This window comes from Lissotriton vulgaris, chromosome 2_1 (assembly GCF_964263255.1).
Source record: "Lissotriton vulgaris chromosome 2_1, aLisVul1.2, whole genome shotgun sequence".
NCBI lineage: Eukaryota > Metazoa > Chordata > Amphibia > Caudata > Salamandridae > Lissotriton > Lissotriton vulgaris.
This window is the reverse complement of record NC_141687.1, coordinates 1792413970-1792439388: the sequence shown is the minus strand read 5'-3', so window position 1 is coordinate 1792439388 and position 25419 is coordinate 1792413970. Positions and strand designations below refer to the sequence as shown.

Below are 25419 nucleotides of genomic sequence, written 5' to 3'. Positions count from 1 at the left end.
AAACTTGACATTTGTTTTTAAATGCTTGGGGTGACCCAATTTAGTTTCTTTCTTCTGCTAAATTTTTTGTTAAGGTCTTTAAGTATGCTGGGGTGTCATTAGGGTCCATTTATAGTTTCCATAAATGTTCTAATGCAAAGGCCCAATAGTAAAGTTGGAAGTCCGGCAATGCGATGCCACCATCAACTTTTTTCTTTCTAAGCTTTTTCCACACGATCCTTACACTCACAACTCCACATAAAGCTACTTAATTAGCCCTGCAACTTTCAGAACCATTCCGACCTAAAATGCAGGGGGAGGGAATTAAAGAGAAAAGTGAATTTTGGTAAAATCACCATTTTTACAACGTTAGTTCTTACCAAAATGGAGATAGGGAGAGCAGCCCAGCGGTACAAAAGAATGTTAGTTTCTTTTATAAGCCTGCCTCCTGAATTCCCAATTATCTGATTTCTGTTTTCCTAAGGGGGTACCTAATGGATCGTTCCAGGACATTAGTTCAGTTTTGTCTTCATTCACAAGGTAGCCAGAAATTTCCCACAGTCGGATGCTAACTCTAATATTACTGGCTGTGAAGTGTGAGGGACTCTGGCATAGATTATTAAGTTGTCAGTTTATAAGGCTTCTTTCTTTATCCATTCAAGGCAGTGAAAAGGGATAATTCTCTGTTCTGCTCTTAATCTTCTGGCCAGGGGTTCTATGTATATATTAAAGAGTAGCGGAGATACCTCTACTTATTTCAAAGGACTGCATTAGTGAGCCATTGTACAATATCATGCTGTTGGGGCTTGAGAGATACTTTTAAATACCCTGAGGAAGTTTCCTAATAATTCAGTTCCCTCCATTACCTGATATAAATATGATCAACTGACTCTATCAAACGCCTTAGCTGCATCAACTATTATTATAGTTAAATGAGTTTCTGAGAGCAAGGCCACATCAATTGCACATACCAGATCTTGGGTAAGTTCTGCAAGTTGTCTTCCTCTCATGAAACCTTTCTGGTTTTCATGTATTATGTATCCTAGGACCTTATCTAACCTTTTAGCAAGCATTTGTGTGAACATCTTATAGTCCGAATTTAGCAAGGATATTGGTCTATATGCCTCACATTTAATTGGGTCCTTACTGGGTTTAGGTATTAATGTTATTATTGCCTCATTCCATGAAGGCGGCAGGGGGAGATGTTCCATATAAATCCTGTTTACTAACTTTAATAAGTGAGGATTGAGCTCCACCCTTAATATCATATATATCTAACTTGATAAACCATCCGAGCTAGGGGCCTTCCCGTTCTGGAAATTTTTATGATCTTATCTATCTCTTCCTTCGTAATTTCCTGGTTTAAGAACATATTTTGATCTACACTTAAGCTGGGAGATTGTCTTGTTGTAACCATTCCTTAATCTCACTTAGTGTTGCTGCTGTGTCCTCTGTATATACTTTGTGAAAAAATCCTGGGAAAGCCTCCCCTATCGTTTGATCCTCTATTTATTGTCCTTTGGTCTCATTATTTACTACCTCTTTAATTTCATTTCTAATGTTTTCCTGTCTCACTTTCCTAGCTAGCCACTTCCCACACCCCTCTGAGTATTCATAATAAGCCAACTTGCTGACATTCGACCTCCTCTGCACTATCCCCTCCAAATATTCTCCTAAGGAATCCTTAGCCTCTCTCAGCTTTTTGAAAAGTTCCAAGACATTGACAGGTTGCGTAGAATCAGCTAATTCCTCCTGATTTTCCCTGATGCTTATATCGAGATTTAAGTGTTTAAGTGTTTATCCCGAGCTAACTCTCTTTTATATGCTGCCAACATTATTAACCTGCCACACAATGTGTCTACTATAATTAGCATATATATCCAGTTACTTCTCCTACAGGTCTTTGATCTTCTTATACACAAGAGGACTCCAAATACAGTTTTTGATTTTTCCCCTACTTTGCTCCCAAACCTATGTTCAAGTAAATTCAAAATGTAGTCCCTTCCCTTACCACCTTCCCAACCCACCCTGGGCAACCTTCCCCTTCTCCAAGTTGGGTAATGCATTATACTCTCTGAGCTCGGAAGGTCTTGCTGTATCTACAGCAAATCTATCTGCCGCTGTTAACAAACGCCTAATTTTCACATCGTTCATCGCCACTACCATTGAAGGAATAATAGCACCTAATATAACTAGAACTATTTGTCCAAATGATAATCTCTAGGAAATAATGAAGTTAGATAACATGAGCCAAGCCAAACCTAATAAATTCCCCTCAAAATAGGCTCTTAACTAAGCATCATTTCAACTAACTTCATAAGTTCTGTCACACACACTCTCCCTTACAAATTCTATCCTACTTCCCTTTGAGAAGCTATGCCTAACCATACACAGATCACCCCTCCTCTCTTGCTCCATTCTCAATCTAGGATGCACACCTGACATTCTAAATTCACCTTCTTCCTGTATTTCTTCCAATGCAATTTTGTGTTCTTCCCAGTTTCTCTTCATGCTTACTCCTCTTTCATTGTATTCTCAAATGAAATTGTGCTCCTCTCTAATCAAAAGACACATATAACTTTTACCCGGGTTAGAATTGTATCTGTTTTGTGCATTCACTCTCTAAAACTTACCATATTTAATTTCTCTATCTTCCGTAATATTCAGATTTTCTATAGACACATTAAAGTAAGTCAAATAGGAAGAGAGAAATTCATCCTGGTCAAAGATTATAATGTAAAAAAGTACACGATCAAGAGTATGAAATTGGTAACTGCACATAAGTAGATCCTTTCCAGCAGATGTAGAAAGGTATACACAAATATATATATATTTCAATTTATTTTTATTTAGTAGTAATCTCAACAACAGTCCTACTACAACACTATTAATAGCACTGTTAGTGACTTATCCCTACTATTTTACAGGATCTACTGTATTCCATCTTCTATTGAGACAAAACTTCCTATTGTGTAAAAAATTCAATAAGCAAAAACAAAATGTCTTTAAAACAATAATATTTCTTATTTTATTAAAACAGTAATCAAAGCAAAAATCGAAAATATGTTTTCCATTTCTTCTTCTTTCTTCACTTTCACACTTCTACCGGTAATGATTCCATAATGAATAGTCCTCTACAATTTCATCTCCTTCTTATTTAGAAACTATTGCTAAATACACTCATTCAGGAGAGGCATATTTTCTGTTTGCAACACTTTTCTCTGCTGACCTTTTAGCAACTGGTGATTCAGTCCTACTAGTTTTTGAATCCAATTGTCTCTTAGGTTTTACTTCTGGAACACAATGCTTTCTTTTACAAGTTCTCTTCCTTGGAAGATCTTCTTTAGCTTTTTCATTCTCAGCAACAGACTTTTGGACATATTTACAAGCCCATATCGCCACCACAAAGTCCCTTTTAAAGACGTTGTGGTAACGATACAGGCTTCGCCTTATTTACAAGGCAGTGTTAAGCCACTTAACGTGGAAACAGCTAAACTCATCTGTTTATGTGCACGAAGGGTCACCTTCCTGTACATAAACAATAAAAGGCATAAAAAACTGAAATTTTGCAATTTCTATTTGTGCTGCATTTAGCAGCACACAAAGAAGTTTCAAATCACCATTCCAGATTGTTCATGTGCAGAAAGGGGCACCTTTCTGCACATAAACAATCACTCCACCCAACGCAGGCACCATTGCACTATGGGTCCCTTTGTCGGCACTAGGCTGCTACATTTAGCGCCAGTGCAGGAGAAAACCCAGGGATGCATCATATTCTTGTAAATACGGTTCCGTCCTGCATTTCTAAAGTGACGTAGCATGTTGTTAGCCTTCTTGGTTTAAGGACACACCTCACCACTTTCCTTGTATTATAAGCCTCCCTGTCTCTTTATTCCCCAAAGAACTTTGACTTGAGCTCAAACTCAATCTTGAACTTGCTCTTTGATCAATTTTATCTCTGTCTCTATCTCCTCTGTTAACAGTGACCTTCTTCTTTTCTTTGGGGTCTTTGTAACTCTGATTTTCAACTCCAACTTTTCACTGCTGGATTCATAGATTACTTCTTCTTGCTGCCACTCATGCTTTTGACTTTTGCACTGCTCTCAATATATGGGTCCCTTTGGTCTACCACTAGGACTGCCCCAAGCATGTAGTCTTCTCCCCACTCAGGAACAATCATGTGAACTACTCCCAACCAACTCATTATTCAGAATCAATGGATTCTGCAGGTACCCCGAACTACAGGGTATCTTGTTCCTCATGTTTTGCTGTATCACTGTAGCTGTTGGCATCAGCATTCAAAATTATCTCTGACTCTGCACATTCTGCTCTGAATTGGTTTTTTGGAACCTTCATATTATTTCTCTGCATCTGTCAAAGTTGCTCTGCATTCCTCTGAATACAGTTAGCGTTCTGACAATACTCCCTCCTCCAGTGCCTGGTTTACCTCAGATGTGGCAAGCTGTAATCTTTCATCATTTCAACAGTCACATTCATTGCATCACCTCTGCCACCTTGCTTCTGTATCTGTTTCATTCCATTCATTCAAGTTAGCACAAAATTCACATTTGAACCCATCTCATTTAAGGGCCCTTTCTCAAACTTCTTAATCTGGGGAATCATTAGCTTCTCCTTATGCTTTACTGCTTTGTCTCAAAACAATTCATCATTACTATCTTTTGATAACATCTCTGGCTTTTTTCTGACGTTCCCATGCAAAGTCCATACTGTGCAGGAACTGGGGTGCATGCACACAGGGGGACACATGTTGTGACCCCCCTGCATGCACCCCAAGGCCCAGAGCCAACAGTGGGCCCTGTAGGTCCCCCTTTGTTTATTCTCTGCCACGGTTTTCATAGCAGATGAACCAACATGAAAACCGTTGTAGAGAGGAAACTTGTAATATTCTAGCGGGACCGCCATATAGCTACCTCTACACCGCCGCACCACCGCCAGGGTACGGCAGTGCGACAATGGCATTCTGACTGCCCTAATTATAATAGGGCAGTCGGAAGACCGCCACCCCGAACCCCCGCAAGTCACGCTGTCTGGGAACTGCCAAACTCGTAATCAAGCCCTAAGTGTTAAAAGTTCAAAACACACTGCATCTGCTGTTGATCGAATGCTGGCCTTTTGTAACAAAAGACTTTGCAACTGTAATGTAATTAGTTGCAGATCAAGAAATACTAATCACCCTAATCTTCCCATTGCAGGTACCTCTGTTAACCAAGTGGAAGGGACAGTTGTCACTGCGGCTCAATGTCACTTCTGAAGCCGCCATTACCTGGTATTTGAATACAGTGAGCTTGCTGCAGCAGAAAGTTGGAGCTGAATACGTCACATTTGAAGGAGGAGAAGGAAACACATTTACAGAGCAATCAATCCAGTCCCCAGCAGCTTTGGAAGGCGATAACTACGTTGAGTATTTTGGAAAGGTGGCAGCAAAGTTAGGAGATTCCTCGGTTGTGACTGCCTGCACCAGGTACATTTCTAAATCATTGTTGGGGAGAGGAATTGGCCTAACGGCTAGGGTGGTCGACCTCGAATCTGGGGAGCAGGGTTTGAGTCTTGGTACTGACGCTATAAATCCTGTGATTCTGGGCAAATCACTTAATCTCCCGTGCCTAACAAAGAAAAATGTAATCTGTCCTCATGTAATGCAACTGGTGCTATATAAAGCGCTCTGATAACAGATTCGGGTCGAGTTCACACTGTAATAAAAAAAAGTGTTATGTAATTTAATTATATTGGAGTGGAGCTTGTGGCATCAAAGGGAGCATCTCATTGCAGAAAACATGACAAATGCATAGCTGGAGGTGAGGGGTCTGAAGTGCATTGACAGAAATAATAGCTCACTTAATTCCTTGTAATATTTGTCTACAACAAAACTGAGCACTGATGCTATTGGTAACAACATTTTATTCTACGGTGCTTTACTTGCATTCACAAAGCACAGATTAAAATTCTACCTTAATTAGCATTAATTTTAGTACTAATGCTTTCCATGTTGCCTGCATAATCTTTACTCCATTGTAAAATTGCACCTTTAATTTAGCGGTATGTCATTTTTCTGTGGGCCAGTCCTTCTACAACATACTCCAGAGGAGAAAAAATATTGCAATTCAAATATATTACGAGACAAAATAATGATTTTTCATACTTCCAGCATAGATTACAAGAATAATGAGTGCAAAACTGAAGTGGACAAACATATCAATATTACTAAACTATATATTTGCCAAAATATATTTACCATAATAACTCAAGACAAGTTTTAGGTGAATGACATGTAAAAATTAATGTAAACAATGAAATAGAAATACATTTAAATAAAATACACCTAAATGGAATAATTTAAAAACATGTAATTAATTAAAAAATGTTAATAAGAATTGTAATTTTTATAAACACTTTATAAATGTTCAATTACATTATTAAATAAACGTTAAAATTGAACACTATAGTTATTAGATCATTACAATTAAATTTTGAAAGGACATTACTAATATTCATATTACTTCATCAAAAGTTTTTTTTAAAAAGATACAAATATAAAATAAACATGCTTTGAAATGAAAGTACAAAAAAATCTAAAACCAATTCAACCAATAAATCAATATAATAAAGAAAATGTAACAATCAATCAATCATCAATCATAGAATTTGCATAGCACACTACTCACCCATAAGGGTCTCAAGGCACGGGGGGGGGGGTCGCTACTGCTCAAACAGCCAGGTCTTGAGGTGTTTCCTGAAGGAGAGATGATCCAGGGAGAGCCGTAGGTGAGTGGGGAGGGAGTTCCATGTCTTGGCTGCCAGGTAGGAGAAGGATCTTCCTCCGAAGGTGGATTTCCGAAATCGTGGGACGGTGGCGAGGGCGAGGCTGGCGGGTGGGTGTATAGAAAGTGAGGCAACTGTTGAGGTACTTCGGACCCATGTTGTGGAGGGCATTGTGTGCATGGGTGAGAAGTCTGAACGTGATCCTCTTGTTGACGGGGAGCCAGTGTAGGTCTTTCAGGTGGGCGGCGATGTGGCTGCGGCGAGGGATGTCTAGGATGAGTCGTGCTGAGGCATTCTGAATGCGCTGGAGTCTTTTCTGGAGTTTGGTTGTGGTTCCAGCATAGAGGGTGTTCCCGTAGTCCAGACGGCTGGTAACGAGGGCCTGAGTGACCGTCTTCCTGGTTTCGGTGAGAATCCATCGGAAGATCTTTCGGAGCATGCGCAGGGTGTTGAAGTAGGATGATGAGACGGCGTTCACTTGCTTGGTCACCGTGAGGGAGGAGCCCAGGATGAAGCCCAGCTTGCGTGCATGGTCCGTTGGTTTGGGTGCGCTGCCCAGGGCAATGGGCCACCAGGAGTCGGTCCAGGCGGAGGGAGATGGACCGAGGATGAGGACTTCCGTCTTGTCTGAGTTCAGTTTCAGACGGCTGATCTTCATTCATTCTGCGACGTCTCTCATACCTTCCTGGAGGTTGGCTTTGGCGGTGGCTTGGTCTTTGGTGAGGGAGAGGATCAGCTGGGTGTCGTCGGCGTAGGAGATGATGTTGAGGTTGTGTTGGCGGGCAATGGCTGCGAGAGGGCTCATGTAGACGTTGAAGAGGGTGGGGCTGAGTGGGGATCCTTGCGGGATGCCGCAGATGACTTCGGTGGCCGCGGATCGGAACAAGGGGAGGCGGACTCTCTGGGTTCTTCCGGCGAGGAATGAGATGATCCACTCCAGGGCCGTTCCTTGGATTTCGTGTTGCTGAGGCGCTGTATCAGGGTGCGGTGACAGACGGTGTCGAAGGCTGCTGAGAGGTCCAGGAGGATGAGGGCGGCAGTTTCCCCGTTGTCGAACGGGGACCTGATGTCGTTGGTGGCTGCGATGAGGGTGGTCTCTGTGCTGTGGTTTGCTCGGAAGCCGGAGTGTGAGGGTTCGAGGGATCCGTTGGTCTCGAGGAAGGCAGAGAGTTGTCTGTTGACCGTCTTCTCGATGACTTTAGCTGGGAAGGGGAGGAGCGAAATGGGGTGGAAGTTCTTGAGGTCCGTGGGGTCCGCAGTGGGTTTCTTGCAGAGGGCGCTCAGCTCGGCGTGTTTCCAGCTCTCCGGGAAGGTGGTGGATGGAAGGAGCTGTTGATGATGTCCCGGAGATGGGGAGCGATGATGGAGTCGGCTTTGTTGAAGATGTGGTGTGGGCAAGGGTCGGTAGGGGAGCCGGAGTGGATGGTGTTCATCATGCGGGTGGTGTCTTCGGTGCTGACAGGGGTCCAGGTGCAGAGGGTGGTGGTGTGGGGCACCGGTTCGGCGGTAGGGTGCATGGTTTGTGCACCGAAGCTGTTGTGTATGTCTGCGATCTTGCGGTGAAAAAACGAGGCAAGAGAGTCGCAGAGGTCGGCGCAGTCGGTGAGCCACTGTGTGAGGTTGTGGGCTGCTTCGTCGGGGTCCGTCGTGTTGAAGGGCGAGTTCTGGCTGAGGGTGGTGGCGAGCTGGTCGGCGGTGATCTTGCTCCAGCTTCTGCGGGGAACCTGTTGCGGGTGGTGGTGGGTCGTGGTTTTCCTGTAGTCAAAGTGGACGCAGCTGTGGTGTGTCCAGTGTAGTCCGGTGGAGTGGCTGAAGGAGATGTGTTTGCTGGAGTAGAAGACGGGGTCAAGCGCGTGGCCGGCGTAGTGGGTGGGGGTGTTCACCAGTTGCTTGAGTCCGAGGTTGGCAAGGTTTTCCAGCAGGGCGGCGGTGTTGCAGTCCTTGTTGTTCTCCAAGTGGAAGTTGAGGTCCCCTAGGAGGATGTAGTCTGTGGAGGTGAGGGCGTGTGGACTGACGAAGTCTGCGATGGTTTCGCTGAATTGTGTGCGTGGTCCCGGGGGTCTGTAGACAAGGGTGCCTCTGAGGGTGGTCTTGGGGTCGGTGTGTATCTGGAAGTGAAGGTGTTCGGCGGCGGTGAGGGTGTCGTCGGAGTTGGTCGTAATGTGGATAGTGCTTTTGTGGACGATGGCGATGCCTCCTCCGGTTTGGTTGATGCAGTCCTTCCGGGTGATCTTGTAGCCATCCGGGGTGGCTATGGCGATGTCGGGGGCTGAGGAGGCGTTCATCCAGGTTTCCGTGAGGAAGGCGACGTCCGGTGATGTGGTGTCGAGGAGGTTCCAGAGTTCGACGGCGTGCCTGTGGACGGAACGGGTGTTGAGCAGGATACACTTCAGGTGGTTGTTGCTGGTGCTCGGCTTGGCGAGTGCGGTGCAGGTACGGAGGCAGGTGAATCGGCAGGCTTGGCAGGTGAAGGGTCCGTGTGTGCGTCTCGGGGTGGCTTGGTAGCAGGCGGTGTTTCGGCCGGCGTTGAGTGCGTGGAGGGCGACGGCGTAGTATGTTCTACGGGTGCGATGGCAGCGATGAGGACTAGGGGTCCTGGTGCTGGGCGCTGTCCAGGCGCGGACGGGCGCAGACGGGCTTGCGTTTGGCGCGCCTTCGGGGCACAATCGGCGCTCCCACTGCACGCGTCCGCTGCGCGTTGGCCGGGCGGCCTCCATATGAGGGGCTCAGGGAGGGAGGAGCAGCTGGGAGGTGGGAGTGGGGTGGCGAATGGGAGCGGCGGGGGGGCAGGGCCGCAGGGAGCAGTGGCAGGAATCAGAGGGCGGGAAGCGGGGGGGCCAGAGGCATAAGGGGGAGCGAGGGGGACACAATACAGGATACAGAAGGCAAAGGGGGAAACAAACACAGTATTCAGAAGGCAAAGGGGAACTAAGGGGAAAAACGACAAAAAAACGGCACAAGTTTACCACGGAGAAAAACAGCATATTTACCCCTTGCCCGCGTCGGACAGCACCTGGGCCCCGCGGGCATGTGCGTCAGACGGCCGGGAGCCGTCCGATTTGCTCATGTGTGGGATTTTCCCGCACCGCAGGGAAATTCTGGCTGTGGTCAAAGGGTTAAAAGTATTAAATAGTAAACATTGATAAAAACAAATATTAACCATTTTTGGAAAGAACTAAATATTCATTAGCATTACTTAGACAATTAATATAGAAAGGTACTTACTGAAGAAACAAAACCATAAATTAAAGAAGTATTTAACAATTACAAACTCCAAAAATACATGTATTAAAACACTGCCCACTATATTCCCTTAAAAATCAAACATCCCACATAAAGTTGAAAAGTTCAAAAGTGTCCCCAAAAAATAAATACACCATTAAATAAATTTACAGTAAAATTGCTAAGTGCCAGATAACACACCAATAAATACAAATTAACAAAAAACATAAACATTCTTTAAATATGTTATTAAAGTAAAACAATTGTACTAAAAATTCAAATATTAATAAAATACTTATAACTTAGAACACAAACTAAAATAAGTATTACATAAAATACATTTAGATAAAATGACTTTGAACTTACAAAAATGATATTCATAGCTACACTCACACAATTAAAACTGAACAACCAGCAGCACCAATCATCTTTAGCAGATACATATTTTGTGGTAAGGTCTATGTGAGCAAAATTCCGCAATCATTTTGCACTGTGGAGCATCGCTTCCTTGACCTCTATCCCAAAGTGGCATAATAGGTTAGGAAAACTTTTCTTTAATAAGAGCTACTTATGTTAGGTGAAAATCTTCCTGACCTACTGATATCATTAGCGATGTAGTAGGTACCACATCATAAAAGATCACATTAGTGGTCACCATATGCATGATTTCCAGCAGTGATCACCTTTGTGCTTCCGGCGTAGTTGCCAGCAGTAATTTAAAAGAAAATTGTCAATGTGGAATGATTCTACATGGGTAATGCATACTACCATAGTGCCAATGGCCTTAACACCAAGTTAACAAAGTTAGTTTGAGTTCTGTGGCTCAAGTATAAGCTTTAAATATATTTTGAAAATGTAACCATTTTCCTCTAAACATTGGCTTATGAATTCTTAAAATACACACATTTTAATTTCAAATATGCGTGTTTCAATTTTGGCATACATATATTTAATTCAAGCAAGCAAAGGCCTCTAACTTAATTCACTGGGCTGCACACAGGAGAGCTACTCAAAGGTAGCTGGAGATCTACTAGTAGCTCACAAGCTACTTGTTGGAGAAGCTTCCCCTAGAGGTTTCCACACAAAGCCATATATATTAAATTAGTGTCACCTGGCTTTACGTCATCCATTAACACCAAATGAAATCAGGTGCAGACAAGAGGCAGTAGAAGATCACATAAGATTCTTGTGTCAGATGTGTAATTAATGCAAAATTACATATTTTACATGTCTTACCTTTGGGTCATAATCCTGGAGTGTGTAGTCTCACAGAAGGGCCTGTGGCACAAAACTGAACCACTTAGAGTCACAATAAAACTGCTTTTTCAGTGTGAGAATGGCTGATTACGTCCTTGGAACATGACTCTTGCTAAATTTGGCATTGTGCATTGCTTACCATTTGCATAACACAGCACTGCTGTTTTTTGCACAATACTGCAAAGTGTGAAATTAGTTCATTTGGATTCATACATCTTTTTGGTGTAAATTGAATAGGAGAATACTCACTTTTGCTTAAATGTAACCATCTACAGGATTGTGATAGACACTGGTAATTTAGGATCTTGTATTCCTGTCACGTTATTTAAGCATACTACCAATCTCAATAGTCTCATGGTACTCTTTTTTTTCAAATGATAGCCACCATTATACTCCAATCTGCAGTATCCTTCAATGATCAATCTTTTCCACGGTTGCAATTAATACGATCCATGGGGGACTCCTTGCCATTGGCTAATCATTTTGAGCGCTCACCGTCATGTATTCTCATAGAAGGGCTCCTCTCAGCCAATAACCTACATTGCCCAGAGCAAACAGAGGTGACCATATTGGTCCCTACCTATATAGGAAGAAGTAGTTCCAGCACTATTGATTTCATCATGCTCTCCACACCTTTAGTTTCGGCCATGGAGAAGCTGGGCGTCTCCTGGAACTGCCACAGCGACTATAATCCCCTCACACTCTAGCTTCTTTACCCCACCACTCTTAAAAGGACCAGTGGCTGGTTGTAACTCAAACAAGAACATCAGCACTAAAGACCAAGTATGTAGGTTAAAGTGGGAGAGGTTTATCCCAGAAAGCTTCCTTGTTAATCTGTATGTTGTCTCTGTCACAGAGATTCAAGCATGTATGGACCCTTGTACGCAAGAAAGAGCTGTTTTGGAGGCTTTTGATAAAATATCTACACAGATATCATCTAATTTAACTACTAAGAGCAGGGTCAAATGCCCTAAGACCAAGAGGTGGTTCGATGACATCTGCTCTGCGGCCCATAGGAAGCGAGTGCAGGTTCTCAAACATAACCCAAGGGATGAAGCAGTGGTCAGGGGCTGTAAGAAGGTTATGAGTCTGCAGTCTTTGAGAGGAAGAAGTTGATCAGAGAACGTGCCTGGGAGGCCCTCAGTCAAGCAGGTGTTTCGTCAGATAGCTCCAAGTTCTGGACTGTGGTTAATAGCCCTTTTTTCTCTGATAGGCCAACTCTAATACAGACTGTACAATATCCGCTGAGAACTGGGTATAGCACTTTGAAAATATATATATCTGAGACAATTTAGATGAGCCTGAGACACAAAGGGTTATTGGCTTAGGCAGCACTCCACTTCATTTTATTGTAGACGAGGTCCACAAAGCCATCAGCCTGACATCTGGAGGGAAAGCACCAGGTCCAGAAGGGGTACCCGCAGACCTGTACAAGGCAGGTCCTGTCATCTGGCAAAGATATTGGCTCAAGTTATTAATGAGGCCTGTCCTTGCGGCTTTCCCCCCCCATGGGCAAAGGCTATCATCAGTCCCATTTTGAAAAAGGGCGCAAGGGATGACCCCGCATGTTATAGGCCACTCTGGATTTTGAATTTGGCAGCCAAAATTAAGGGGAAAGTGATATTGGATCATCTAACAGTGTGGCTTGGTCATTTCTAATGTCATCTCAGACCTACAATATGGATTTAGACATGGTAAAGGGACTCTAGATCAATGTCTTAACCTGCACCTAGTAATTGGGGAGTACACCATTGGTAAGAAAGGAATTTTACACATGGCTTTTATGACAACAAATTGCATAACCACATATTCCTTGTTAAAAATGAAATTTTCTACAAGCCATCTAAAAATGGAGTAAAGAAATAGACCGATCATTGTCATTTTGCACATTACAGATAACCACATACTTTTAAATAGGTGTAGCAAATACTCGATATAATTTGGCTATTTAAACTAATTTAAGAATGTATCATTAAATATATTAAAATATACCCAGAGTGCATGCAAACATCATCAAAAGAACAGGGCTTCCAGCTAAAAAGAAAAAAAAAGAAATTAGGAGTAAGGGACCTATCACACCTTTCACATATAATGGAAACCCTTAGCCGTTTACATAGAGACACTTAGGGGCCAATTCCGATTGGACAAAATCCAGTACGAAAAGCTGTATGGAGCATGTTTCCCGTACGACTCATATCCTCGAACGTCCCCCTACGTACGATGTAGTACGATGCGTACCCAAAGCAGTTCTCCGTCCGAATCATACCAAATCCCGTACGACTCAATAATCCATACGAATCGCATTCGGAACGCACAGTACGCGATGTCCGTACGGATCGAAGCATCATTTTCCGACCCAGCAAGTATGATTCGTCCAGTCAACACTCTGTACAACTCTTTTTTTACAAGAGCTAAAAATGTCTGCAAAAGCAGAATTCGATTCGAAATGCGTGCAAAACAGACCCCTGGTACGGTTCGCACACCCCATGATCCTAGGGGTACGAACGGGTGGTACTAAAGTGGAGTGTTTGAACCAATTCTGACACAGCTTCCCTACTGAATGGGTAGTCATAGAATGGTCACTCTCAAAACGGGGATCCACCCTAAAGTGTGTGGAGCCTGGGGCTACACCCAGAAAACGTTATTGGCAAGAATTTGCACTTCTGCGCCACAACAGCCAAACCTTAGGAAACAAACTGGATATGTTAAAGGTAATATTCAGCAACAGGGTCTTTATTTATCTGATAGAAATACTGGTATTATTATCCCAAACAATTCTGGAAAAGAAGGAGCATTTAATTTTTTAGTTGTAGCCAATCCAAAGCAGGTGGTTTGTGAAATAGTCGAATTCAAAAACAACATATGGTTCGGGATGAGACATGCACGATGCAAAGCCTCGTTGCCTTGCACCTGCCAACTTTTAGAACCCCAAACAGATTTAAGATCAATAGTATCTTTCCACAGGTCATAGCCCCCAATAGCCAATTAGTCAAGAAAGGACTTGGAATATAATCATTTTGTGTGCCAAGTCTAACTTTGGAAGTTGACTTTTCAGTCATCTTAAAATAAAATGCATTAGGATTTGACTGATTGAAATCAGTAAAATAAGTGAATCTCTTCAAAAGAGAATTCGAGCTGCCTTCTAATGGAGCGGGGCAATGTTCCCATTGCGTATAATTAGCCATATTTCTCCATGTGTTTGCCTTATGCAGGTAGTGATTGCCATAGTGTTGATTACAGAACAAATCACCATAATTAGCTGAATCTAAGTATAAATCCTCAGCATCAAAAGCAGCATAATATTTCAAATCTGAAAACAAAGCCTCCACGACTTGAACATTCCAATCATCAGAGCGTATATTTTGTTTAACCACTTCCCCCATAGAAACTCTTAGTACGTTCTGGACATTTATAACCTCTGTGGGACCGTGTAATTTGAAATTTAACAGCATCCTATACAATCCCATCTAAGACAGGCCAAGCAATAATGTTTACAAAACTCAGGTCCCTCTTCAATCTGTGTTAAGTGGAATGGGATGCCAATGTTCCATTAATATGTCGAATAGCAGTCCTCTCTTCAACGTAGTGTCCATTTACAAGACGGAAATAAATACACCACAAATCCAATTGACATAAACAAAAAAATTGAAAAAAGTACCAACCAAATGTAAGTCCAAGGAGGAATCAAAAAATGTTTTTTAAACCATGTTGCAAAAACAGAAAGTTTTGAAGGGCACTTCGATGTGGTAGAGTTAGCGTCAAATGAAAATCTGGACCAAACAGGTTTGCAAATCGGGCATCGACAAGTCTGTGGGGTAAGTATTCTCAGTCTCATCAAGATGAGCATCAGGTGGGGTATTCAATAAAGGACTTGAAACTGCAGGCATCTCGAATGCAATGTCAGGCTTGTTGTTAGGAGCCAGAGCCAAAACAGAATTTCTCAGTATCGATGGACAGGAGACCGCTGGTGTCATACTAAGAAGAATCGGCCACTCTGTGTAATTTTACATTGTCAATAGAGATGTACATTCTTTCCTTTCGACCTGGAAGTGGAGGTAAAATGACTGTTCTTGTGACCTGCACGCCAAGTATAGGAATTGGAGCTCGATATGAGGGACCAAATTCTTGTGATCTTCTCTTGGACCAGTTCTCCAACTCGGAGTAGCCAGTTAACTACCGGAATCTGCAACACAGCGTCAGATGTGGAGCGCAAATGTTCCTTTGCAAGGCTGTCTCTTGTAGATTCTGTACAACATTACAATGTTCATCTACGTCAAAGGGAGCAGCAGCCACAGCCTGGTCTAGACCTTCAACGTCTGGGACAAACATTTTGACACCAAATAGTATCTTGTATTGGGTCCGCCCACCCAGAGACCTTCTGGGGAGATTATTACGTGCATGCAGTAGGCTATTGAGATGGGCTAGCCAGTTCCGACCAATACCTATAACCCTAGCTGTCAATGATTGCTTTAAGTCACGGTTCATCCGCTCCGCAACATTATACCCTCAGGTCGGTATGGAGACGAAAATTTGACTTGGACCCCCGATGAACTCATGGCATCCTTGTACGCCTTAGAGGCGAATGCTGGACCCTGGTCCGAATGGAAGGTGCCACACGCAAAAATTCCCACAAACACACGTAAATTTCTTATGACAGTTCGTGAATCACCACTTTGGTGGGGCCACACCCTTATAAAGCGCGTGCAAGATTCAACTGCAACTAAGATGTTCCTATACGCAGTATCTGAAGGAAAAGAATTGCAGTGATCCAAATAAACACAACCAAGTGGTTTATTGGAAATATACAACTGTGTCTGGGGCAGATACGTAGCAGTCGAATCCTTGACCTGCTGACAAATGTCACATTGAAGGACATAATCACATGTCTATTTATACAGTCCCCGCCACCAAAAACGCTGTTGTAACTGAGATACAGAAGCCGAAACGCCTGCATGCGGGGACGCAACACCCTCGTGGGCAGCTGTAATCAGCGCTGGCCTACGGTCCACGCTGGGAATCAATCTGTCACCAATGTCTGGGATTTTCCCATAAGGAACTTTATCAGGACTTAAATGATAAGAATAATTTGAAGGAAATCCAGTGGGATTTTTACTACCCTTCTCCGTAGCGGCAATTGCTGCCAAGATGTCATCATCAATCTTACTTTTGGAACGTGTAACTGCTAAAACCAAAATGTTGAAACTGCTGTTTTTGCGGCCTTGTCGGCCAGACTATTGTCAACAGCGTGAGCTCCCACACGCTGATGACCAAGAGTATGAATTACATACACGAGCGGCAGTTGCTCTTTAAGTTCAGCCACTCGAACCCAGATTAGTTTGTGTTTTATTGTGCTACCTTTGGAGTCACAATAGTCGTTCTGAGTCCAAAAGAACAGATTGTCATTGTAAGACTGGACACAGTAGTAAGATTCACTCACAATAAGAGTTGTCACACCAGGGTCTGCGTACTCCATTGCAAGCATCAGAGCACAGAGCTCCGCTAACTGGGGGGTACAGTCCCCTAACGTCTGTGTCTTGAATTCTCCATCCACCATGGTACCAACCACAATAGCGCAAGCCGAGACGTATGTGTGCTTAGACCCATGTTCAACTTGCGCAGAACCATCAGTGTAAATGATACAATGGAAATCCTCCAAAGGACGCAGAGTCAAAGGGGCTGGATGAACAAATTCATACTACAAATACTACTGCGACCGTAAGGAGGCATCAAAAATGAACGTGACATCCGGAGACATCAATGATGTTGCCCATTGTATCCACCGTGGGTGCAAAGTGTTAGAATTAGGTACACTAGCTTTCGTCACTGCCTCCAAGGCAGGATATGGGTTAACAACCAACATGCGTTTTCCCTGCGACAGTGCGCGTTCCTTCAGAATCACCATTTGCACTGCTGTCAAAACTTTTTCCACAGTGGAAAACAGTATTTCAGCCAAAGTGTACAAGTGTGACTTGTAAGTGATAGGTTCTGTGTCCCCTTCGTTAAGGTACGTGAAACCCACCACCCCAGGGACGGTTGGTGTGGTTATCACGAGTCAGTAAGAATTTAGATTCTAGCAGAACAGCCTGCAAGGATTGCAAAGTGGCGAAATGTTCAGGCAGCCAGCACGATTTGGTAAAAGTTGGTTTCATCAAAACATATAAAGGCTTGATAGGCTGGGCACATTCGGGAATATAAGTACGCCCGAAATTCAAAAATCTCAGCAAGCATTGTAATTTTTTCAGTGTTGTAGGAGCACGCAGTTGTGCGAATTCCTCCAAGAAGTGAGGAGCCAATTCTCGACCTTCATTGTTGAGCTCACATCCCAGGAACAACACTGTGTACTCTGCAATGTGAGACTTATCAAAGTTAAAAAAGACAGCAAAATTGCAAATTATGCTGTCAACTGATGCGCCCATATCTTGTTGTCTGTGCGATACATGTCAACCTCATACGAACACTCATCTGGGTCGATTCTCTCAAAAAGAGAAACTACACGGGCAGCAAACACACTTGGACTATTCTTATAGCCCATTGCTGAATGTTTGAATTTTTTTCTGTGTGCCACCACTGGTGAAAGCGATCCATTGACTACTTAAATCGGAAAGATCGTGGGCAAAAAAAACATTGGATATGTCAAGTGTGGTTTTAAACCGTTTACGTACAAGACCATCCACCAAGGCAAAGCCGTGAGTATTCTGTACTGCACAGGTACGGCAATGCGAGTTTAGATGCCGGTAATCCAATACCAAATGGTAAGAACCGTCAGGCTTGGGCACAGTAAAAAGAGGGTTATTCATCGGAGACACACAAGTTTCAATCACACCTTGATATTCTAATTGTTCAAGGATTTCTACGACCGAAGTTTTCGCTTCCCGCCGCATGGGATATTGAGGTTGAAGCTGTGGCATAGACCGCAAGGGAATCTCATGTTGGGGGCGCATTTATCCCAACCACAGTGAGTACACTACAAAGGAGGCGCAAAAGCCTTAGCCCACTCTTCTGCAAAATTCAGTGCATGCTCCTTTGACACTTTGTGCGCAAAACTAGGGAGGATTACCTCCTCCCCTCTCTGCGCTGCGAGAGCAAAAGGTGGGGGCCAGCGAGCCTCCACTAACAAAATGTTGCATGTAGTTGTAAGATTTTCCCAAAATACCCCTTTTATGGTACGTTGTATGTCACCTTCAAATAACCTATCAGGGGGAGCTACTCTAGTATCGGCTGTCTCAACAACAACAAATTTGTCAGTCGCTGTCAACTTCAGTAATGGACGCAGGGCCTCTCGCACTATGGTAATCTCTGCCACGCTGTCCAACAGCATCGGTGCCCACGTCTGATTCCGAAGCTGCATTCTCACTATCTGTGGCATATCTCGCTGTTAAAACTGCAAATTTCTTTTTCTGAAACTGGGGTCTTTTCTGTGAAGAATCGTCCTGCTTGCCTTTACCGTCTTTCGGGGGTTGGTTGGTTGCAACTCTGCTGGCCACCCCTGCCTCTGCCGCCGCCCCCATCTCCGGACGATGAGGCCGATGTGTCCTGTAAAGAACGAGGAGAACGTTGATCAGGAACCTGAAATCAATCAGGTGACTTAATCGTAGCACGGTCGCGCAAGTCATAAGAGCGCTCAGTAGACACAGGCACTGGTGATGCGGGACGGGACTCCCGTTTCTGTTGTTGCTTTCCCTGCTTCTTGTTTTTGTTCCAATTTTGCTTTAGAGCTTTGGGTTGCTCGTCTTTTTCAGACTTCGACCCCCAAGTCTGTTTTTTATCTTTAGCAGAAAAGGGCTTGACACCCAAATTATTACGACCTATGGTCTTATAAGCCACCATAATATTTCTCGGTAACTGACAGGGTTTATCAGCATCAAGGACATCTCGCAAGGCATTAGACACTTGGAAGTTCACTGCATCTCCCTTTATATTAGAAAGGACGAGATCGGAAACTACATCAAATGAGCCAATGAGTCTCATTTCCAATTTAACCACAGCCTCAGGTCCGTGTTCATCTTGAACAAGTTGAATGACCGTCCGCAGGACAGCCATTGACGGAGTGCCGAAGCACCTCATGTACACCGCCGCAAAGTTTTCCCCCATTACTCGCAGTCACCGGCTTCCGGTACCAAGTCCTTGGGCAAACTAATTGTAAGAATTCTGTGTTTTTCTACAGGACTCCAATTAGGAAAAACTGCTTCCAGCTGGTCAAATTTCTCGGCAAGCCAGAAAGGCATATCTTCCTTATCCTTGGGACGCTTGCCCATAAACGTATTAACCATGACGGGACTAAGCTTCATTCCGCTCGGTCCAGCTGGGAGCGCCGCAACACCATGGGCCCGCCCTGGAAACTGCACGTAATATATTGAACCAAGGCCCTAATAACTCCGATTGCGGAGGTATATAGGGACCTCAACTCAGCGACAGGGACTGACCCGCACGAGGATGCGGGGTAAATCCAGCCAAAACAGGCCAAGAAGCGCCTGGAATGGACAAAGGACCTAATCTAATTGCGGTTAAACTGTGGGGAAGGGCACCGTTAAAACAAACACAGTGCTGCCATGCAGAAATCGGAATTTCCTGTGTCCTATAAGGAACATATTCCATGGCACGGCTGTGTGAGTCTAAGCGTGAAACACCTGAGTAGCTGCATCCACAGCAGGAAATGTCACCCATGAGTAGAAAATCTCAAACGGGTAAGCTATCTAAGCACTCACCACTAGAATAATCGCCATGCCTCCAAGGTGACATTATAAGCCTGCAAATGATTGCGGACCACAATGCGACTATGCTGCGGTATGTAAATGTCACCCATAACGACACAGACAGGAGAGGTACAATGCAAAACAATGTAGCACAACTAGGTAGTAATTCAAAAGGAAACCGTTTTGAAAGATTCAAGCTTGAAAAGACCTATGTAACTATAGGTAGGTTTATCCGTCACCACTGTTAACCGGAAATAATTGTAAAGTGGTTAAGGTCTGATATAAGCACTACTCAAGCGTCATGAAATAAGACCACCAACGTTGGGTGCCATGTTGCAGGGATTCTGCTAAGTCACAGAACTGTGCACAAAGACTCAGGACCTCAGTCAATTAGGGTGTAACAATAACTTACCTAAATACCCAAAATCCCCTAGCAGACTAGCATCAGTGTCTCATTAGCTCTTCGTCCTATAGCAAAGTCACAAATGAATAGACAACCCAGAACATGCCACTTAGGATACCTCAGGTAAGGTGGGAAACATGCGCATTCTTTCGTTATACTCTCATACCAGTCCAGAACAGGGAGTAAAGGGAGACACAAGCAAGTTTAAAATGTTTATTTTAACGCCGTGATCTCAGGTGCAGCATCTTAGCTAATACAAGCAGACATATGATAAGAAATAAGATTGTCAGCATAGTTACTATTCCATAAAATACCAAAGGGAGAAAGCATGTTGTAATGCTAAATGGAAACAGGTTAAATATATACATATATTTCACCCTCCCTTGCTAGTAGGTTAGTTTATAACTAAAGAAGGTCTCTTAGGCTTGCATAGGCGACCCCATACCTCAGAGATTAGCAGGAGTGAATCACATCGAGTTCTGCACAAGCTCTCAGCATACGAATGTTCTCCAAGTGCGTTCAATCTTGCCTACATAGTGTATTAATAAAGGCGCCAGTATCTGAGCTGTCCACAGCTGCATATATGTTATGTCTAGAACGTGCGCTGATCAGTTTGAACAACATCAACAGTGTTGATATTACCTTGAAGGCCTCGGCACTCGCTGTTCAGACTAAGCTTACGAAAGTCTAGCAATGTAGAAAAACAAGTTATTCTCATGTAAGCAAAACACTCAGTCTAACTTGAAACAATATCTAACGTGTGTGTCGTGTGCAAAAGAAAGCAAAAGGTAAACTTCTAATAAGCTCATGCTAATTAACACTGTATAAATGCAAGGCTCAGCCCAACTACACTGCCTCTGACCACTTGCTACAAAAAGTATTTGTAGGTAATGACGTATATCTAAACTGTAAATTCAAATTTAAGAATTTATTACAAAGCTAAAAATAACTGGACATACAGGCACCTCATGACAAAGTTAAGCATGTACTCCGGCTGGTTTACGACCTTAATGCTTCCATAGAAAAATGTTGGAATGCAACCAAACAGTGTTTGGTCACATCCTAATCAGTCAACGGGACCATGACCGGAGGTTGGTCGCCCCTTTTCCAAGATAGTGTCCGCCAGTCTCCGTATGCGGCCCTAGAAGTATGTTTAGTTACACAAAGGTGATTAGTTAATCATACTCATTTGGTGTGGAGTATTCTTGACTTCTAGAGTCATTTCAAATGATTAAAGAAGCTTTATTTCGATCTCTAGGATCAAAAAGCAACATACATTTTACAAGCACAAATCTAAAAAACAGACTTTCATATACCTAGATAACACAGTTTATTTTTCTTCCAATGCAGCCCCTTATTAAAACCAAACATATCTTCTGCCCTGGAATCAATTTCAAGATCTAAACAATTTTTATAAAGTGCCAGTGCGAACGCAACTAACATGTTACTATCAAGTACAATTAAAGTGCAATTTCAAGATGTAACCAAGTGCCAACGCGAACACACTCAACATACTACCATCTGGTACATATGCATAACCACATATTCCTTGTTAAAAATGAAATTTTCTACAAGCCATCTAAAAAAGGAGTAAAGAAATAGACCTATCATTGTCAGTTTGCACATTACAGATAACCACATACTTCTAAATGGGTGTAGCAAATACTCAATATAATTTGGCTATTTAAACTAATTTAAGAATGTATCATTAACCCCTTACGTGCTGCCGTTGGCCGTCACGAGCACTACCTCCCTGGTGCTGTAAACGGCCAACGCAGCCCGCCCACTCCGTGGAACGCCCGCACTGCGGCGAAATATTTGCCGCAGTAAACGGGTTAAATACATTAAAATATTCCCAGAGTGCATGCAAACATCAACCAAAGAACAGGGCTTCCAGCTAAAAAGAAAAAAAAAGAAATTAGGAGTAAGGGATCTATCACACCTTTCACATATAATGGAAACCCTTAGCCGTTTACATAGAGACACTTAGTGAGCCAAATCCAAACAGACATTAAAAATTTGGCAATAGCAAACACTATAACTAATGTTGTGTCTGTGCTATATATACTAAAGGCCTCCAGATGCTTTCCAGTTACCAGAGACTAAGCATGGGTGAATTTTGCGAATCTGGCGTTCGCAAATTTGCGTATTTGCGAACTCGCAATCCGCAAAATCCGCGAATTCTCGCGAATTTGCGGATATTTTTGTTTTTATAGTGTTCGCAAGGGTTTCTGCCAGTTCGCGAGGATTTTGTACCAGTTCGCAATTGCGAACTTACTTGTCGGCACGCAACGGTCACAACTATGTTGTTTCTACGTCTGGTTCATCATCATAGGTTCACAGCACCCTCTGTTTCAACACTGCCACCCTCTGTTTCACCCATGCCACCCTCTGGTACATCAATGCCACCCTCTGGTTCATCATCATCACTGTAGATTATGGGGAAAAAAAGCAAGCACACCTGCCCCTGCTTCAACTGACATGAATTAATTTGGGGTTGATTTATTAATGTGTCACTGTTTTAAAATTCCAGTCTGGTACCTGCTTCCTTATCTGTAATTTGCTTTCTGTTGCAGTGCAATTTTTTTTTCCAGGACCTTTGTGGCCTACTTGTAGCTATTCTATGATCCGGCTGTGAGGGTCAGAGCAGGGTCATGCAATTGTTGCAACTAGCAACTGAACTCTGGAGGGGCCCCAGTCAGGAAGCACTACAGGGAATGGTTACTAATGATGAATTTGAACTTTTGCACCTGCTGAGTGCTTTCAGTTTAGCAAAACTCGTTTTTCTGCAGAACAGCAAATGTAATGCCCCAAACAAACTTACTTGTGAAAGTTGATTTCTAATCCAAAAGTGATCCAAAGAAAGTCAAAAGGCCTCAAATCCAAAAAAGGGCAGGCAAATGTCAACCTGAGGAGTTATTCTGATAAAAATCATCATTTTCAGAAGGTCTATGCTGCTTGCTATTGGATTTCTTGTGCAGAATTGCAAATTTTGTAATTTCGCGAGTGCGAGATTGTTGCTGCCCGCCGCACCTACATGTTCGCAATTGCGAACTTACGCCGCACGACGCTAAATTGTATCACCAAGAAAAAAAAATCCGCTGCGTGCGAATTTGCGGATTTTCGGTAAATTTGCGAGCGTTCGCGGATCGCGAATTTCCCGAAAATCCGCGAGCGGAACGGATTTTCCGCCCATGCTTACCAGAGACCTACAAAGGGGTAATATCTAATTGTTTCTTTTGGTAACATACGCTGACAGAAGAAAAATGTATGAATAGATGTCTCCGAGCCTCCCAGGCACGCAGAACATAAATCTTCTTTAACTGCTGCCTCTGACCACTTGCTACAAAAAGCCTTTGTAGGTAATCACTTATATCTAAACCGTATACACAGTTTACGTGCCCTCACCAGCACCATTTCATCTAAAGTAGGTTTGTAGTGATAACGCCAGATTCTTATTTTATCTTACCATCTCTTATCACTCTTAAGAATCCTCGGCTGACTGGATCTTTTTATCTAATACATTCACTACCATCAATATGAGCTAACCAATTTAGACTTGGAGAGGACCACTGACTCAGAAATTCAAATTTAAGGATTTATTACAAAGGCAAAAATAACTGGACATACAGGCACCTCATGACGAAGTTAAAGAAGTACATGGGTACTAATAAAAGAATTCATCCTACGTACAAAGCTGATTCGGTGTAGCATAAAAAGAATAAGCAGTTCTAAAATATTAAACAAGCAACACCTGCATCAGTCTTCATCAGTCATTACAGAAAGGGAAAAATAATCAGTCAATTCTGTCCCTGCACTAACACTAAGGTGACATCCCAACTTAGCATCTCCCAGGAAAGATCGAGAAAAGGTGTCCCCTCGTGAAGAATTCCTAAGAAGTACACTCACGTTCAATGGTCAGTAGCCAAAGCTAAGTCTTCCTTCTAAGAATCGATCCCTTCTTCTACCCTCCTAGGGGCTCTCTGCTCCATCTGCCTCTCCACCCTCGGGGCACTTTCCCTAACACAAAATGCACCTTCAATAAAACACGCCCCATAAACACCCATTTCTGGCTAGCACCTTTTGCAAGTATCTTTACACTGAAACTTGTACTCAGTGCAGCAGCGGTTGACTCCCAGGCTTCTTTAACGAGTTTTTCAATTATTGACATTCTTGGAAGCTATGTAGCAGGTCTCCTCCATACCTAGCTCTTAAAACAAAGAGCATCAGTCTAGCTAACGAGAACGATGTCCTTTCACCTGCAACAGAAGCATGTGAACGAAGTAACCTCGCACGCACAAGAAATCTGCTGACTGTCTTCAACTGAGAGCTGTCCCAGGGAAACACATTTCTGGCCTACTAAATTCAGCTAACATAAGAAATGCAAATAGGCCTTTCCATTGCAAAACGTGAATACTCATTTAGGCCCTTGCACGTCAAAGAATACGCGCGTTAATAAACATGACATCTATAAGCATTACATTTCTTCACCTTAAGGCCCATTTAGGCATCTCTACACGTGCAGACTTTTATGGTGCACGTTTAAATCTAATGCACTGCTTTATACGTGAACTAATTCATTAGGCAACTGCAATCAGCGGTTACATTTTACATGTTGTTTTACTTCCTCAACTAATACCAATTAATTTCCCAGCATTACATATACATTATTACGTTCACATTTTCTAATGATTAAGACTTAGTTCAACACAGGATTATATGCGGGTGCGGACTATCCGTGAATATGATGCACCCCTACAATTTTCAAAATATCATGATGCTCTATCAGTAGCATGGGAGGGGTTTGAAATCCAAAAATTCCCCTGTTGGCCTGCAAGTACTTCCAGTAGCTCTTTGTGCTGCCATGGCTTCCCAATAAATGCTTTTTAAATTGGCTTTAGTGGTTAAAATCGATCCCTCCAAGCCCGCCAAGCCCAGTCTTCCCAATAGGTTATTTATAAATTTGAGCCATGGGGTTTGCATAGCCTTCCCTGTCATCATAAACTCTCTCAGAATCTCCCTGTATGATTGCAGAGAGAGAGAATGCTACACTCAACGTTTTCTTTTAAATTCTTTTGTGCCAGA

The 25419-nt window shown here is 43.1% G+C and overlaps 1 protein-coding gene across 1 annotated transcript in view; it reads left to right on the top strand.

The window, feature by feature from the left end:
- Positions 1 to 25419, top strand: part of LOC147733283 (SITS-binding protein-like) — a 1106372-nt gene that overhangs the window by 852267 nt on the left and 228686 nt on the right. The window contains exon 6 of the mRNA XM_086957841.1: positions 5193 to 5461. Within this exon, the coding sequence (XP_086813967.1) occupies positions 5193 to 5461 (269 nt within the window). The remainder of the gene's footprint in view (positions 1 to 5192; positions 5462 to 25419) is intronic.